Here is an 18,940-nt window from a genome sequence, read left to right on the forward strand (position 1 = left end):
CAGGGCAGGTGCTGCTGGGTACCGGAGGCAGATGTGGCAAAACAAAGACCAATGGCACCTGTTTCTGACTCGCATTTTTAACTGAGGTTGGCCTTGTTTACCTTCGGTAGTATTGGGATTTAGAAGCTAATTACGGAGACATTGTTTTTTAGTATGGAAGCAACAGAGCTTGGTGAACTATACCTATACTGCTCCAATGAGATTTTATATTTTAAAAAGAAAATTTTGTATTTCCAAAGTCAACTTAGAGTCAGATGATTGTGTAAGAGGTATACCATTTTCCAAAGGAATCTATCACTTAATAAATGGAATTTATGCTGGTTCCTATGAACAGTGACTTCATTTAGAATTTAAAATAGTTGAATTACACAGATTTGTCCTGTCTGTAAATCAAGGTATAGCCAAATGGGTGAGAGTTTCTTAACACCTTTGGTGAGGATAAACATGACTTGGATTTTTTGTACTATCAAACACCCTATTGGGTAGGGTGTTTCCTTGTTACAACATGAATCTACTAGACAGATTGCATGGTATGGGTGCTATGTTATCTCCTTAGTTTACGGAGAAGATTTACAATGGAATTTTTATTTAGTTTCTTTAGACTGTTTTAACTTTGTGACACATATTCCAGTTTATAAGGAACCCTACATTTATTAAAATTGGTTTCTTAAACTGAACTTTAAATCTACTTATTGATTATTTTAAGCAACTAAAGACTCGTGCTGACTTGAAACTGATAGAATTGCTACACTTTCTTCCCACTTATACCTTAACTACTCCTGTTGTTGTTTTCTTTCTTCTACTACTTTTGTTCTATTAATCTGTAGATAAATAGCTCCTTGTTTTGCACACTGAGGTTTAATGTATGTTCTGTACTTGATAGAGCATTTAATTTTGGGGGAAAGGTTTTTAGCCGATTGTATTAGTTCAGTGGTTTTAGAATAAGATGTTTGTGGGGAGGGGCAGCAGAATCTTCAGTCATTGATTCTCTCTTTATAACTTTGCCCTTTTAGCTGGAACAGATTACTTGTGTTGTGCTGCTAGCCCTGCACAGACTGAATCACAAGGAAGAAACTTTACATAAACCATTTATACTAAATGTTTGGTATGCTGGCAACATAAATCAACAACAATATCCATTACAAATTCATCCCTTTATCAGTATTATCTTGATAGAACTGATCCCAATGTGTGGGAATTTGAACCCTGCTTCAATACCTCTAGGCCCGGATAATTAATTATTCAGGGCACAGAGAACCTGGCCCCTGCAATGTAGAGTAATTCTTCCTGGTCAGCGTTAACTCCACTGGCAATAATAAATAGAAAAAGTCTCTAGTGATGCCAGTATTTTAAAGTGATTAATCATCTTCTCCCCCTTCTCCTCCCCCTTAGTTTTCTTTAACTAGGATTTTTCAGCAATAAATCTTTAACAATACAGGTAGGAATTGTTCTGTAATTAAATTTTGCCCTGCTTAATTTCTTACCTTTTATGTGTGATTAAAAAAAAATGTTACATTTTTAAGGAGCCCTGATCAAAATTCAAACCAAGAAACATCTTTCTACAGAATAGCGAGAGATGCTCTATAGAAGATTAAGCTCTTGATTTTGAATATTAGATAGAGCACATACTCATAAAAATTGTTCATCAACACCAGTTGGGGTGTCAAATATTCTGAAGTTTTGAATCGCTTCACTTTCATGCTTACGATTTGTCTGTATTAGGAGAAGTCTGACATATACATATGTTCCAACACTGAGAGAATAATTACTTATTTCTTAACTTTCAGATAATTGATGTCAGCTCTGTAGGAAAGGGATATTTTTCACCATTTTTGTGGTCCACAAAATGCACTCGCTGAAGTGGCAGGTAGATGCATGACCGAGAATGACCATGTATTTTTAAATTGCGCCCTGTCGAGCTGCCCAGCCATCATGTATATCCTGGGTGACAGGGACAGATGTGACATATCTGTTGTGACACACTTCTGCACCACCAGTCCATGGCTTGAGGTGACTCCTGTCCCTCCCCTGATGCTTTCCTCTGCTGCAGGACAACACAACGATGCACGGATGAACCTTGCCATTGCTCTGACTGCTGCCAGGTATGGGGCTGCCACCGCCAATTACATGGAGGTGGTGAGCTTGCTCAAGAAGGAGGACCCCCAGACAGGGAAAGTACGCGTGAGCGGAGCACGCTGCAAGGATGTCCTCACAGGTATGCCAAGTCTCTGGGAGGGAGGTATTTCTTAGCATCTTGCCTGGCTTATATAATGACTGAATTATAATTTTTCTGTCACTTTTCTTTCATTTAAGCCACATTTCAGAGTCATATTAATTATATTCCTTATTGTCAACAATGACTGGTTTAACATGAAAATTTCCCTTGTGGGACTCGGCAATTTTTCCCCTTTGTATTATAATTATAATAATGATAATGATAATAATAAAATGCCCACAAAATCCCCACAGCTATGAATGCATTCCGTTTTCTTTACAAAAACATGTTATTAATAAAATTAAATAAGTGTGCCAAGTCTCAAAGTATCATTTAGGTGACACAGGCAGTGCATTTACACGTCATTAAAGTCAATCACCTTTAACTTTGGTTGCATTTTCATTCTTGCCCTGATTGTAGGGCTATGGAGGCAGCTTCAGAATTACATCATTTCTTGAACAAAAGCACTGTGTAATGTTATCTCATAGCAACACTGTTTACACACTGAAGTTTTAAGAAGAAAGCAGATTATTTACTCCACTTTCTTCACGTTTGGTGCCTTGATGTACCTTATAAAATGGACTGAGAACCACAGTAAACAAGCGGAATGTTTTTCTTTCTTTGATTCAGACTTGTTTTTGGTAAATTTACTCAGATCCGAGCCTTTTGTTTGGCTCTTCAATAACTCTGGCTGCTCATGTCACTTAGTGTGGTATGCAGTATACTTCACCGTAGGTTAAGTTAATAGATGAATTAATAATCCACAGCATCAGGGAACAGAGAAACAAATGGGGTGTGTGATTGATGCTGCTTTCTTTCACAGGGCAGGAATTTGATGTGAGAGCCAAATGTGTTATCAATGCTACAGGACCTTTCACAGACTCTGTGCGCAAAATGGATGATAAGGACGCTGCAACTATCTGCCAGGCCAGCGCTGGCGTCCATATTGTGATGCCTGGTTATTACAGGTAAACCTTCTTCCAACACCGTGGTCATCGCCCGAGAAAGGGGGTCACAAGAGATCGTCTATGTTTAATTTCCTCTTCTAGCATACATTTCTTAATAATAGTTGCGTCTACCTTGCTGTTCAGAATGAGGAGAAATAAGTAAAGGAACCCTTTCAAAACACAAAATACAAACCACGCTTGGGAATCACTTAGCCACTTATGACAATACTTCTTTCTAAGGGTTAATGATTTGGGATCTGTCTCTTTATTTTGTTCAGAGTTTAAGAATTCGCATTTTTGAATTGTATTAGGTCATTAAAATATGAAATGCCTGATTTCAAATCAAAAGTCTGGTTTATTATATCTCAAACAAGAAGCACTACAGTTAATCAAAATATGTGCCTAAACTATCGACACAGTTTTGCCATCTTAATGGTAGCTTGCGTATGCCAGCAATGAAGAGCGAGTGGCGATGAAATTGCAAAAGGCGTTTTCCACAGCTTGTTGAGACTTGAATATTTTTCCATGCAAGAAGTGGTCCAGAGCCTGGAAGGAAGTGGTAGTTAGTTGGTGCAAGGTCTGGTGAATATGGTAGATGACAGAGAGTTTCCAAGTCCGGCTTCTGTAGTTGGAACGTGGGTTTTTTTTTGCAACATGTGGTCTTCCAAGAGGATTGGCCTGTCCCTATTGACCCATCGTGGCTGCTTAATCGCAAGCATCCTCATCATTTCATGTACTGTAATCGATTGACCAGGTTTCATGAAGCTATAGTGGATAATACCAGCGCTGGACCACCAAACAGACACCATTAGCTTTCTTTGATGGACTTTAGGTTTTGGACTATGTTTTGGCACTTCATCTTTATCCAACCATTGTGCCGAATGCTATTGTTGTCAAAAAGAATCCATTTTTCTTCACATGTAACAATATCGTGTAGAAATGGTTCGCCTTTATGTTGTGACAGCAAAGAAAGGGAAGCTTCCAGATGATTTCTCCTCTGATGCTTGGTTAATTCATGCAGTACCCATCTATCCAGCTTCTTTACCATGCCCATTTGTTTCAAATGGTCCAATGTTGTTGGAATAGTAACGTCAAATCTTGCTGCTAATTCACGCATAGGTTGAGATGGATTCAATTCCACTACAGCTTTCAGCTCATCATTATCCATATTGGCCTCAGGTTGCCCACATGGCTCATTTTCAAGATTAAAATCACCAGAACAGAACTTCTTAAACCTGTGTAAGGTTTACTGTGTGTTCATTAGCCACAACTTTTCCAAACACTTCGTTGATATTTCAAGCTATCTGTGCTGCATTGGTTCTGAGATGTTACTCATATTTGAAAATAACACTAATTTTTTACTTATCCATGGTTTCAAAAAAATTGCTGTAAAAAATTTGAAAGATAATCACAAGCCAAAATGTGCATTCGAAAGAATGAGGATGTACCTTCACAATAACAAAATCCAACAACCCCAAAACAAGAAGTCTCAAAGTGAAATGTCAGAGATATCAACTGTCAACCTTAGTACTTAAGGAAATTGGACATTTCATATTTAATAATCTAGTACTTTTAATTAAGGCCTTAAAAATTAATTTTAGCCAGGTGTAGTGCCTCATACCTGTAATCCCAGCACTTTGGCCAGGAGTTTGAGACCAGCCTGGGCAGCATAGTGAGACCCCATCTCTGGAAAACATTATAATAAGAAAAATCAGCAGGGCCTGGTGCTGTGCATCTGTAGTCCCAGCTCTTTGAGAGGCTGAGGCAGGAGGATCACTTGAGCCCAGAAGTTTGAGGCTGCAGTGAGCTATGATCATGCCAGTGTACTCTAGCCTGAGCAACAAGGTGAGAACCCTGTATCTAAAAAAAAAAATTAAAAATTAATTTTGTAAATATCCAGAGTTGCTTATGGAGAATCTAACAGTGTTGGCCACTCGGATGTTCTTGGATTTACAACTTTTGGAATACATTTTAAGAAATATTATAGCAAGTAAAAATCATATATAATTTCTAATCTAGCAAATTAACAAAGATAATTGGGGATGAAGGAATGGGTAGGGGTAGAGATGAAATAAGAATAGCTATCAATTGAAAATCATTTAAACAGGGTAAGGATACATGTGGTTTCATTAAACTCTCTATTTTTATATATGTTTGCAGTTCTTCATAAATGAAAAAAAAACATTTATGTAGTTCTGGCTAAAAAATTAATAATTATTCCTAATGTACATTTCAAGACATCTGTGGAAAAAATCCATATGGCTGTGCTAAGAGTATAGAATATGTGAACTGTTTTTATTTCCATATATGGTAAATCTAGTAGACACACTAGTAGTTCTATATGAAATAGTGATTAATGTGCAACAGTATTCATTATAACATTATTTGTAGTTGAGAAAGATTAGAAACCACTTCATTTCCCCACCTTAGGGTAATAGATAAATAAATTATGGCATAGCCACACAAGGGAATATTATGCAGTCATTAAGAATTATAAATAACTTTAATGTCCTTGGAAAATACTAATGATACCATGTTAGTTTAGAATGTAGGACTTGATATTTTATGTCTGGTAGGATCTAAACAATATATACAGGAAAAAAAAAGGAAATATGTTAAGTATTAATGGTGATTATCTCTAGGTAATATGATTATGGATGAGAATTTTTCCTTCCTTGTTTTAATAATTTTCCATAGAGGACATATAAAGCTTTTAATATTTGATAAAACATGTACAGAAACTATGATATTTTATTATCTGTATTCTCCTAGAGTGCTCTCCAGCTACCTTATAGATGCTACTGCCTTATTAATTAATGGTTCTCCAACCAATTAGTTGGACCTTGTTAGTTATTGGACAACCAGTCTTCCTGAAGAGTGTCCAAGATACACCCAATTTGTACCAAATACAATTTTACTCAGAAAAATAATAGAGATAATTTCTTATCCACCAACATCCAAGGTTTCCTTCCCATTTTCTGGATACTTACATGAGATAGGTAGGCAGTCTTTGGATTTTTACTTTGAACTGGAGACACCAGTTCTACTACCAGTCTTGGTAGTAGAAATTTATTCAGTGGTACCTAATTGAGTTTTAAAAACTGTTAACCAGAAGTTTAGTTCAAATGAAAAAGAGAGAGGTAAATTATATGTGTTCCCTATGTTTCTTGAGAAGTTTTTAATAGTTCCAGACACTAATTTTGTGTTAGATTAAAAATATCCAAGGCCAGCTAGTTCATAAGTGTTTTTGTTTGGTTGGTTTTTAACTTCTCTAATATCCTTACATTTGTTTAGATTTTACTGGATTCAGCATATTCTTGTACATTGTTGTGCCTATGTTTTCTTACCTATAATTCGATGATGTCAGATGACACATTATTTCCTAGAGGCCTTGTCTCAGTTCTGTTCCTTAATAGTTACATCCTTTAGGACAAAGCCATTTTGTGAACCTTAGTTTCCCCGTCATTAAATTGGGAAAACATTCTGCTCTTTCAGAGTGCATAGACAAGGAGACAGTAGGGAAAGTAAGTTAAAATGATAGGTGATACCTTGGTATAAGAATTCTTAGGTTTGTTCACCACTTTTCTTCTTGCAAACAGTGTGACCTTGAGTAAGCTACTTCTTTCAGCTTCTGACTCCTTATCTCATGATAGTACCTAACTTGTATATAGTTTGACAATGTCCCTTTGATTTTTGTTATCATCTCTTTTATTGACTGCTCTGTCCCTAGCTCTTAGTACCAGCACATAATAGTGCCCAGTAAATATTTTTTGGATGAGTCTTACCAGTATTTTGTGTTAACTTGGCCAGATTGAGATTGTTGCTTTATTTATATTAAAATTTTAATAGAACATTTATGAGATTTTTTAATATAGAGAATTTCAAATATGAAAATAAATCATGATTCTTCAATTTTACTGCACAGATAACCCTAGTAGACAAAAACAAATAAATAAAAATCATGTAAGTACATGACTAGAAATTTCAATCACTCTGGAAAATAGAAAGATAGAAATGAAAGAGTGAAAACCTCCCTCTTTTACCTCCCTCCATCCCCCACCCCAGCTCTTCTTTGGTAGTCAATAATTCTTTCTTCCAATCCTTCCATACAATTTTATGTTTTTACTTGCACCCTGTTAAAAATTTTGCATGAAAGTGGTCATGCTTTGTATATTGTCCTGTACTATGCTTTGTACACTTAATAACAGAGTAGATCGGTGTCTTATAATAAATATACATATATATCACCTTGATACAATATTTTGCAAACAGAATGCCTTTCTTAATTCTGAAAATTTGGCATTAGCTTCAGACCCCCTCCAAGTAAATCATGAAGATGTTAGTCACAGCTGGATCTATCTCAGCCTAAGGTGCAGTAAATGATCTCATTCTATTTTGATGAGAAGTTAATGTCCCCATTTTTAGCACCATGAACTGTACTACACTCCACACATCCTGTTGGAGGGGAATGGTCTGGTGCCTAGTTCCCATTCAGACTCTGAGCTCCTTGTCTTTAGATTGTGGCTTGGATTAAGGGTTTATCCCCTCTTTCCGCACTGACCTTGAGGCAACTATATCTCTGGTGGGTGGTGTCAGGAGATCCCAGACTGAAATGACTCTCTGGTATCATCAGTCAATCACACTTAGCAGTGGTAATCTTAAGGGTTTTGACTTGGTCTTCGGGGATGAACCAGAGCTGGTCTGGACTTTCTGGGGCTGATGATACAACTGGCTGACGATAACTTAAGACCAAGCATTTCAGTTAGAAACTGATCAGCTTGGAAATTCAGTTGAGTTCAGTAACCATTGATTTATTGAGTGTAGACTAGTAAATGAACAGTAAAGAGCCATGTGTGCGCTGATCTTGTTGGGCTGTTCTCAGAAGTATCTTTATGGCATTTGTTAATTTTGTTATGATCCTAACTAACGTTCCACATGTAGAGTTATCTGATACCATGATAGCAGCTTTTGGGGGGGAGAAGGGAGAAGGAAATTTCAGAAAACTCAACACAGAGAAATTATTTTTTAAAGCTACTCTTTAGTTAATATAAAGAAAAAATCTGGGTTTCCATCAAAGTTGTGACTGAAGGCTCTTCTAAGAAGTAGCAATAATACACCAAATGACTGAAATATGTGAAAATAATCTCCTTTCAGCCTACTGATACTTTTTACTACTGGCAAGAGGTCAATTTTTTCCCCCTATAATGTGTGTACATACTGTTAGCTCTAACACTGATTGCTAAGTAGTTAACAATAAATTGATTTCAGTTTAACTAAGGGCACTTCAGGAAAGCAATGGTCTGCATGAGAAAAATGTTCATTACATTTAATCCTAGACACACACATAAATTAGCAGCAAGCTTTTCCTCCTGATGTCAAATGAATCACACATATTAGAAAAAGACCTATTCCTTGCTGCATTGTATATACTAAAACTATGGTAGATATCCGTTCTCAAACTTTAGTGTGACCTTGCAGAATTAATCCTTCATAAGAAAACAGACTTTACCCTAAGGAAGAGTATGAATTAGGTAATTTGGAACTGATGAAAGATATTTCCAAGTGGATTCTTAAATTTTTATACCATTCATTAATAGCTTTGTCTTCCCTCTGTGCTTGTTAATTTTATGTTTGAGACATATGTCTTCACTTAAGTAGTTGATTCTCTACAGGGTCCAGTTATGTGTGTGTTGGTAACCATCACCTTCACCTTTTAAACTGCTTTATTGCATGGAAAGTTTTTAAAGGATTCAGTAGTTGTGCTTTTCTAACAGCATTTCCTATCCGGGTTGCTGAATATTATAATTTTATGCTTACATTTATTATTTTAGTTTATTATTTTAGGCACATCATATGATGTCTAGATCATGGGATGGTCACATATAAAATTTATCAGCATATAACTTTTTCCAAAAGTGTTAGAATCTGGAATTTATCCTTTTGTTTCAATATAGTACTATTTATCAAATTGAATGCTTGAACTCTGAATGAGTTAATTTCCGATCCTGAAGGAACTGATTTAACCTAAGGCATATCAGCCCAGGATCAAAAAAAGGTGCTTACCAGAACATGTGATTAGCTAGTTCTTTTAAGATTCTTAGAGGGTTTTATGACACAAAGAAAAAAAAAATGTGGTATCTAGAGATAAAAAATGGTTGATACTTGTAGTTTTCAGTGTATCAGAGTGAAAGTGAAATTATTTACTTTAAGTAACCCTGAATGAAGGTGAGACTCTTAGCTGAAGGTCTAAGTGATTGACACACTTCCTTGTGGTGCTTTTTGGATTTGCTAAGTAGAAGAACTGTGGCCCACTCTCTTCCGCGGCTCTCAGGTAGGCTGTGAACAGTGATTTCTTTCTGCAGAGGGTGAGTGGACATAACAGGCATTTCATGGGGCCAAGGGTTCCTTACAAAGTAAGACTAGTATACCTGGTGATCTAAATAAAGGAGATGCATTACCTAAGATGATGGTAGTTTTCTTTAAAAAAAAAAAATTATTATTAATCCCTGGATTTTGTCTGTGCCGCCGATCTCTCTTCTCTATTCTCCGCTGTCTCAGCTTCACAGCTCCTCTTGGTGGGGTGCCCAGACTCCTTTGCTATCTCTCCCCACAGTCCACATGCGATCAATTTTTCTGCACTCACCTCAGTCTAACCCTCTCCTCTTATGCCAGGACAGTCTGACAAGCTGTGTCTCTAAACCCTAAGGCATGAAACTATAAGAATTCTAGAAGAAAATGTTGGAAAAACTCTTACAGATAATGGCCTGGGAAAAGAATTTATGAAGATGATCCCCAAAGCAATCACAACAACAACAAAAATAAATAAATGTGGCCTGATCGAATTAAAAAGTTTCTGCACAGCCAAGGACACAGTCAATACAGCAAATAGACCACCTACAGATTAAGAGAAAATATTTACATGCTATATATCCAATAAGGGTCTGATAATCAGAATCTACAAAGAACTCAAGCAAATCAGCAAGAAAAAAAAAATCAAACAACCCCATTAAAAAGTGGGCAAGAGACATGAATAGAAACTTTTCAAATGAAGATAGACTAATGGTGAATAAACACATGAAAAATGCTCAACATCTTTAATCATCAGGGGAATGCAAATCAAAACTACAATGAGATAGCACTGAACTCCAGTGAGAATGACTTTAATCAGAAAGTCCCAAAACAACAGATGTTGGTGTGGAAGCAGAGAGAAAGGTACACTTATACATTGTTGGTGGAACTACAAACTAGGACAACCTCTATGGAAAGTAGTATGGAGATACATCAAAGAACTAAAAGTGTACCTACCATTTGATCCAGCAATAGCACTATTAGGTATTTACCCAATGGAAAAAAAGACATTTTATAAAACATTTGGACTCGAATGTTTATAGCAGCACAATTCACAATTGCAAAGATGTGGAAACAACTCAAGTGCCCATCAATCCATTCATGAGTGGATTAATAAAATGTGGTATATGTATACCATGGAGTACTACTCAGCCATACAAATGGTGATCTAGTATCTTTTGTAACAGCCTGGATGGAACTGGAGACCATTCTTCTAATTGAAGTATTTCAAGAAAGGAAAAATAAGACCGGGCGTGGTGGCTCATGCCTGTAATCCTAGCACTCTGTGAGGCCGAGGCGGGCCAATTGTTTTAGCTCAGTAGTTTGAGACCAGCCTGAGCGAGAGCAAGAGCAAGAGCCTGCTCTACTAAAATAAATATAGAAAGAAATTAGCTTTGTAACTAAAAATATATAGAGAAAAAATTAGCTGGGCATGGTGGTGCATGCCTGTAGTCTGAGCTACTCGGGAGGCTGAGGCAGGAGGATTGCTTGAGCCTAGGAGTTTGAGGTTGCTGTGAGCTAGGCTGATTGCCATGGCACTCTAGCCCGGGCAACAGAGTGAGACTCTGTCTCAAAAAAAAAAAAAAAGGAAAAATAAACACCACATGTACTCAATACTAAATTGAAACTATACAATCAACACTTACGTGCACATATGGAAATAAAACAGAACAGAAATCAAGTGGGTGGGAGTGGGGAGGAGGGGATGGGTAAATTCACACCTAACGGTACAATGCATACTATCTGGGTGATGGGCACACTTACAACTTTGGCTTAAGCTGTACAAAAGCAAATTATGTAGCCAAAACGTGTATACCCCCATGATATTCTGAAATTTAAAATAATAATAATTATTTAAAAAAATTTTTTTTAGAGATTGGTGGGGGGGGGTCTCGCTATGTTGCTCAGGCTGGTCTCAAACTCCTGGCCTCCCACCTTGGCCTTCCAAAGTGCTAGTATTATAGGCGTGAGCCACCATGCCCAGCCTAAAAATTTATTTTTGATTTGCTTTTAAATAGTTGTGAGCCTCTCATTCTTACACATTTGAATAAATCTTTTTAAAGGAAATTTTTAAGGGAATGATGATAAACATAAGAAGTTGACTGATACAGCTTTTTAAATTTGTGTGTAAGAGGGATTTCCTGAAATTTGTAGAAACCAAATATAATTATTTCCTACTTAAGAAATTGTATCAACAGAAGCTAAAAATGGTTTAGAAAATACCTTTTACACTGACTTGATATAAGAATCCAGTCATGTTGAAAGAACTATCTGAAAGTCTTTTGTGTTCTATTTAAATATGACATTTTCAAATTTATCCACATAATCAAAAACACTTGAAGCCCCTAAATTGAAAGAAAAGAACACTTTCAGATTCCCTTCATCCCTTTAACAGTATCTCTAAATTTCTTTGAATGGCTGGCTAATGAATGCATTAAAACAACAGTTTCCAGGGATTTAAAAACAAAATCTGATAGGTTTTGTTAATGTTTATTTACAGCTGCCTATTCTTTCAAATGTGTTTTATAATTTGGTTTTAGAATATTCAATATGTGTCAGTGAAATTTCTTGACTAATATTTTAGAAGATTTTATGTAATCTGTCAGAAGAGGTAGCCTTGAACCTTGATTTAATAGTGTAAGTCCACTAGTGTCTTCTATTTAAAAGATTTTCATGGCTAAGGTGTTCTCTTGCTTTTGACCTTTTTGTAGGACATTGTTATTTAGGTAGTAGTAGAAAACTGAGCCCTTTTCTTCTGGATGTACTTCTTGAGATCTCTGTAACCTTGAAATAAAGTAAGAAATCTCATATTTGGTGAAGTGGCACAAGTTCATCTAGGCACAAAGGAGTAAAAAACTTTTTGATTACACTTTAGTTTCTAGAAAGTTAGGCCCTTCACTTTCTCAGGTACTTCTGAGATCTTCTACTGAAAGATGTGTCAAATGTCAAATGTCTAAGGAAAATACTTTTCATAGACTTGAAAAAAGGTCGAAGAGCTATCCTTAATTGACCATTATAAAAGAAATTATAGGCATTTATCTTGCTGCCATTATCTGTTGTGAATCATCTAAGGAGCATGAAAACCAAAACAATTAGAATATGAAGTCTACTTTCTTAATTACCCTTGTATTGTTGCAATGTGGAGGGGTAGTTTTACTGCAGAATATTATTATTATTATCATCACATTTGTTATATTCCTTTTTTGGTGCCCTCATCTTTTTTTCTTTTAGAAATTTCTAGATTAGGGTAGGGGAGGTAAAAGTACTAGTTCATGTCTTTCTTGTTTGCTTGTTTGAGAATTAGTGCATAAAATAGCTTTTAGAATGCAGGTTAATATTAAACTTCTGCTAATTTCAGAAATGAATAACCCTTCTTTTTACCTCAGCCCAGAGAGCATGGGACTTCTTGACCCAGCGACCAGTGATGGGCGAGTTATTTTCTTCTTACCCTGGCAAAAGATGACTATCGCTGGCACTACTGATAGCCCAACTGATATTACACACCATCCCATTCCTTCAGAAGAAGATATCAACTTCATTTTGAATGAAGTGCGTAATTACCTGAGTTCTGATGTTGAAGGTAACTGAAGCATTCCTTTAAGTTTGTTCCTCCTCTTTCATCTCTCTCAAATCCTTCCAGCGCTCACTGGGTAACTGCCCTGTCTCCAGTCTGACTCATTTTCACATGTGGTCTATTGTAACTGTTACTTGCTGCCACTACCTTTAGAAGTTTTATGAGGGCCAAACTCTAACACAGTGGAAAAAAATTGCCTTTTCTCCTCTACCATCCACATGCACATGAAACTTATGCCATCCTTTGCTGATCATTTCTAATGGCAAGATCAGAGTACCACACTTGAGCTCTGAATACTCACGTACTTCCCCAAGAGGATGAAATGTTTATATCACTGTTTAATTTCTAAAGCTTGGTAAGGTCTGGTTTACAGATACAGGCTATCCATAGGAAATAATTCAGCAAAGAAACAAAAGGCTGGAGCTATATAGTCTCAGTTGCTTAATGGTTTGTTACTACATATAGAGCCTTGACTGGTAGATTTAGCAAAGAAGGATACGTATGCTTCTTTTAATGGAAAAAGCCACAGTTTACTTCTTTCTTATTCTTACCAAGGCATTTTAACTTGAATGTTGTAGCATAGCTTACATAGTGGTGTTTATTTGTTTGTTTGTTTTCCATCTAGGCTAGCCCTAGAAGTTCCCCAACATGCTACTTCTGTATTTCTTATCTCAGGTAATAGTCTACCATCCACCTAGTCACCCAAGCAGGAAATGGCATGCTTATCTCTGGTGGTTCTTTCTCTTTCCACAGCTCAGGTTTCCATCCCCACCCAGTCTCATCCTCCCATCAGAACTTGCTTTCTGAAGCATAGCTCTAATCATCCCTTCCCTGAACAAAAATATCCCTTAGATATCTCCTCATTGACTTTAGAAAAAATTACAAACTCTCTCGCATAGAGCATAAGGCTTTTCACAACTTGTGCTTGCACATTTATATTCAGTTGCTCCCCTTCCTGCATTCTGTGGTCTAATCGTATTGTATTATTTCTCATTTCCAAGTCAGGTCATGCACTTTTAAACCTCCATGCCTTGTTTAGGTCGAAGCCTTGCTCTGGGCTGCCTTTTCCCCCCAGCTTCTCATCTTGGCAAAATATTTATACTTTAGAAACTACCTGTCCTTTTTATTTCTATGGGATGTTGGTCATACTATTTATATATCACAACATTATATTATAGGGAATAGTCTAAGATGTATTCTCATTTGGAGCTCCTTGAGGGTAAGGATTCTTTATTTATATTTAGCAACAAAATTGTCTATCTGGTATGCTACTCATGACTGTTTTGAACGTAAATGAGTTAGTTATAGACACTTTCAGGGTTTTGATACTGGTAGCAGTTTGAAAATCTCTCTATATTAAAATAGGTAAGATTAAGATTTTTTAAAATAATCTTAATCTATTGAATCAGGAATCTTTGTACAGTATTGGCTTCAGTGAAGGGCCTACAAAGACATTATTTTAGTTTGGATTTAGTGTAGATTAATTAGCATCTAGGAATCCTTTCTTACAGGGCTTTTTTTTAAATCATGTGATCATGTATTTACAAGGAAAACAAACTGCTTTAAAAAATAATTCAGGTGACTCTCCTAGTTTAATTGATTAATCCATATTGTTTAGTCTTAGCTGCTTCTAATCTAAAGTAATGGATATAATTTTACTCTGAATAGAATTGCTTTGGATATCTATAGTAATAATGTAACTGTATTAAATACAAATAATTGAAATCCATGTGGTTAATGTTTATGCTCACACACATACACACTTATACACATTTATTTGGGAAATAGTCATGCTTTGTTTAGCATCCATATTTCAATACTCAAACTGCAGTACAATTTTAGCGTGATACTTTTTTTTCCGTATTGCAATCTAGGAGAAGCTTAAACATGTGGATATGATTTTATTTTAAAGTATTTATTATTGTTAGTGACTCCTGCTTCATTTTATATTTACGTGGGCATAATATTTGTGAAACCAAGCTTATATCTGGGCTTTAACGTCAGGGAGCTTAGATTGTTGGAGCAAGATATTGAATTAATTCAAGAGCAGAAAGCTCTATGTTGACAGTTTCCAAAATCTTAAAGTTCAAATTCAGTAAGGATGAGAAATCTAGCTGCTTATACTGCTGAGAAGCTGGATGTGCGGGAAGCAGGTGTAGGTTCCGGAAGGCCCGCTGTGCCCATGTTGTAGGTGAGGATCTCCCCAGTGAAATGAGCCCTGGGCTTTAACTGAGACTGGATCATTTTTATTCTGCCTATAAATCAATGGAAGATTTGGCAATACCTGGTTGGTCCAAAAAGGTCTTTTTAATTAGCATACCTTTTGTAGTCAGGAAATGGGTGAAGCTAACAGAGTTATTGTTAATTCTGCTGTTTGGTAAAAGTGGTTGAAATTAACATCTAAACATTGCAAATCAGGCCCTTCTCCTGGTGGTCTGGAGACATTTTGAGATTAAGGGTCCTCTAGGTAGCAAATATCCAGGGTAAAAGCAGAAGTGATAGCTCTTTCGTAGACTTTATTTCTTTCCCTGTATGCACCATCTACCACACCTTTCCTACTTACAAACTTGTCCTTTTAAAAATAATTAAGAATGAATCTTTGTAGTTTCTTTTCATTCATATTTCTCATTGACTAAAAGCGTCATATTAAGGAGTTGGTCTTGATAAAGAATGTCAGTTAGCTGAAGTATGTCTGTATCTTTAACTGAGGACATTCAAATTTGTATTTTTTCTCAAGAAATTTTGGTGAAACCCAATATTCTCTTTTACAGTGATAAAATGAGAGAGAGAAACTCAGCTTCAGGCACTATTCAGTTATTTTATTGCATACTGTTGATGAATGTATTTTAATATTTGTATTTGTATGCTTTGTTTTTAAATACTCTACCATGATTGAATACTTTTTATGCTAAACATATTGCCTATATCATCTCATTGATTACTTATAACAGCCTTATGAGGTTTATTTTGTAAGTCCCACTGTATAGTTGAAGAAACTGAGACTGCAGTGTTAAACTTCTTGCCCATAACTAGTTAGCTTTGGGGCCATAATCTGGGTGTAAGTCAGTCTGCCTCTGATACTTGTGCTTCTAAATACTGTTCAGTACTCTGATTGGTAGTTCTGAGTTTCATGATATCCAGTAGGGAGTGGATTATCAATTCATTTCATAGAAGCTGCTAGACACCTTTAGAATGACAATGACCTTTGCTCTCTACTAGCCTTATTTGGATTTGAATCTTAAACTAGAAGAGATTTCATATCTTGTAACTAATCCCTTGGAACAACCAGTCTTCTCTGCAGATTTAAAAAATAAAAAGTTTGATTTAGATCCTAGAGCAATAGTTTTATAATGTTTTACATTCACCAGGGTTGAAATAATCATTCTAAAAGGATTTATTAAATGGATAAGTAAAATTCTGACAACAGTTTCTGAGCCTCCCCAAATGGCTATATCCTTAAGAGAAAAAAAAAAAGTGTCAAATCTTAACACTCCATGCTGTTCACAGCAGCTGCCACACTTCTGCAAAATGCGTCGGAACAATTCTAAAAAGCATTTTGCCTGTTGGGAATAAGACCATGTCTTCTTTTACAATTTAGAAAGCTTTCCATTCACAGGCTGAATTTTCTAGATTACTTGTTTGTTCTTTTCTGAAATGGGTAATTGATAGTTCTGCAGTTCATATCGAGTTAGGAAGAAAAATGATCTTTTGAAAAATGTATCATTAAGTCTGCTGTGTAGAGGTTAATCAGAAGGATGCAGTGGCAAAACTAAGCTATGACTTAACGGGATTGAGAGAGACAGAAGATTTGCCGAGTGCTTTATCCATGTAGTTTTTCTGGAGTGCTTCTCTAGGCAGCTTCTCTACTTGTACACAGGTTTTCACATATGCAATTAGTAGTGTTTATAAATTGCCTCTTATTCAATTAACAACCGAGCTGGCCATATCAACTCACTGCAGACCTGCCTTTTCACTGCCAGAGATTGTACCAGGGTTATCAACTTACACAGGCTTGGATGTCTTCCAGCTGTTTAATTATAGTGTCACGCGCTTTGCTTTTTCTAGTTTCATTAGTTTATAAATGTAATATGGTATCTTATTTCTGTGATTAACACTTCATTTCAGCAGGTTAAACATGCTGGTAGAGAAGTATTGATTTCTGACACTATTTCCCCTGTGTTCATTTAGATATTTTCACATGCATTTTATTGATTTTTTTGAAAGTGGCAAACATGAGAAAGAACACCCCAAAACGTATGTCCAAATAACTAATGTGTAGCAAACCACATATTTAGCTCTTAATTGTCACTTCCTGTAGGCTTCATTTTCTATAGTTTTTAAACAAACACTTGCCTTGCCAAGTATGTAAGAGTAAAATATTATAGTTTGAAACAAATCACATCGTACTTAATTTTTTCAACCAGCTGTTTTAATTGTGTTATTCAACTTTATTATTTATATACTATATTTACTATTATTATAGTAATAGTAAATATAGTAAATTTAGTTATTTATAAATAACTATAATTAAGAATAGTAAATTATAGGAATCAAACTTTACTATTTATATACATATATTATATATGCTAAAACCTGAATAAGTTATTTATCAGGGATGTAATAAAAATGATTCTTAAACATGATGGTAGAAGGACTCTTTTCTTTTCTAACTACCTTTTGAAAATATTGCCAAATACTTTTACACACACTGGATGTACTCCATGGCTTTTTCCCCCCATCTGGGAAATTGGCACCTAAAAATATCAACTGGGTACCATCTGGGGGAGCCACTTTAATAAGTGGTCTTTAATGATGGATTTTTCTCAACTTTATTTAATAGTAGTTTTTTTCCTTTCATTTTGTTATATTTAAAGCATTCGTTTATTTTGGAAGATGATATCCAATTATTAATATTAAATATATAGTCATTAGAAACTATATAAAGCTTAGCATATTGACTCAGAGGTCCAAATATTCTTGCTTTAGATTTTGTAATGTCAGCTCTTATAGTTTGATATAAAAAGTTCAGATATTGCTTTAATTTTCGACTTAATATTTAATAACTGTATGTGTCCCTTTACTTGATATAATATTTAGGGTATTGAGAAATATCTGAATTGACATTGCTGAAGACTTTCAACATGATAAGAAAGAGATGAAACAGTAATGAAATTTTGCTTAGTTATTCTGGCAGTATGAGAACCACAAAAAAGCAAGGTGAATCTTTCAGCTCTGAAGCATAGAAACCCTGGGTTATGTTATTTTCTTTACATGTTATACCATGGAGAGTTAAAGTGGGCAATGTTCACTACTTAACTCTTGGCCACAACCTATGTGATAGAACCAGTTTCAGGGCAAGAACTTGAGGGTCAATGTACTTAAGTAAAAATATTTTTTATTTCTTTGAACTCATGGGATTAGTAAGAAAGGAGGATAGATTGAAATGAAATATGGAACGTGGATGACAGTAAAGTGTTTGTGGGCTGTTACAGCAGAATTTATTCTTATGAGCAAAGGAAGTACAGTCAAATTTCAATGAAAGGATGCTCCATAGAGGTATGGGTAAGGTGGCCATGGTGATAGGAGAAGTCTGAGATCTACCACGTGGAGGCTTTTTACTCTAGAGCTCTCCTCTGTCATATGATAGACATTAGTCACTTGTAGCTATTTAAACTTAAATTAGTTAAAATTAACTGAAATTTGAAATTCATTTCCTCAGTCATGTGAACCACATTTCAAATGCTTAACGGTTGCATGCCACCAATGGCTAGCAAACTGCACAGTGGACTTATGGAACATTTGTATCACTGTAGAAAAGTCCGTGGGACAGTGGTGCTCCTCAGAATCTAGAGGTAT

General features: G+C 35.8%; 1 protein-coding gene across 5 annotated transcripts in view; it reads left to right on the top strand.

The window, feature by feature from the left end:
• Nucleotides 1-18,940, top strand: part of GPD2 (glycerol-3-phosphate dehydrogenase 2) — a 143,861-nt gene that overhangs the window by 103,531 nt on the left and 21,390 nt on the right. For all 5 annotated transcript variants that reach the window (XM_012742734.3, XM_012742732.3, XM_012742733.3 and 2 more), the window contains 3 exons: nucleotides 2,051-2,215; nucleotides 3,039-3,183; nucleotides 12,897-13,090. In XM_012742734.3, the coding sequence (XP_012598188.2) occupies nucleotides 2,051-2,215; nucleotides 3,039-3,183; nucleotides 12,897-13,090 (504 nt within the window). The remainder of the gene's footprint in view (nucleotides 1-2,050; nucleotides 2,216-3,038; nucleotides 3,184-12,896; nucleotides 13,091-18,940) is intronic.

The sequence above is a fragment of the Microcebus murinus genome, chromosome 8 (assembly GCF_040939455.1).
Source record: "Microcebus murinus isolate Inina chromosome 8, M.murinus_Inina_mat1.0, whole genome shotgun sequence".
Taxonomy (NCBI): Eukaryota; Metazoa; Chordata; class Mammalia; order Primates; family Cheirogaleidae; genus Microcebus; species Microcebus murinus.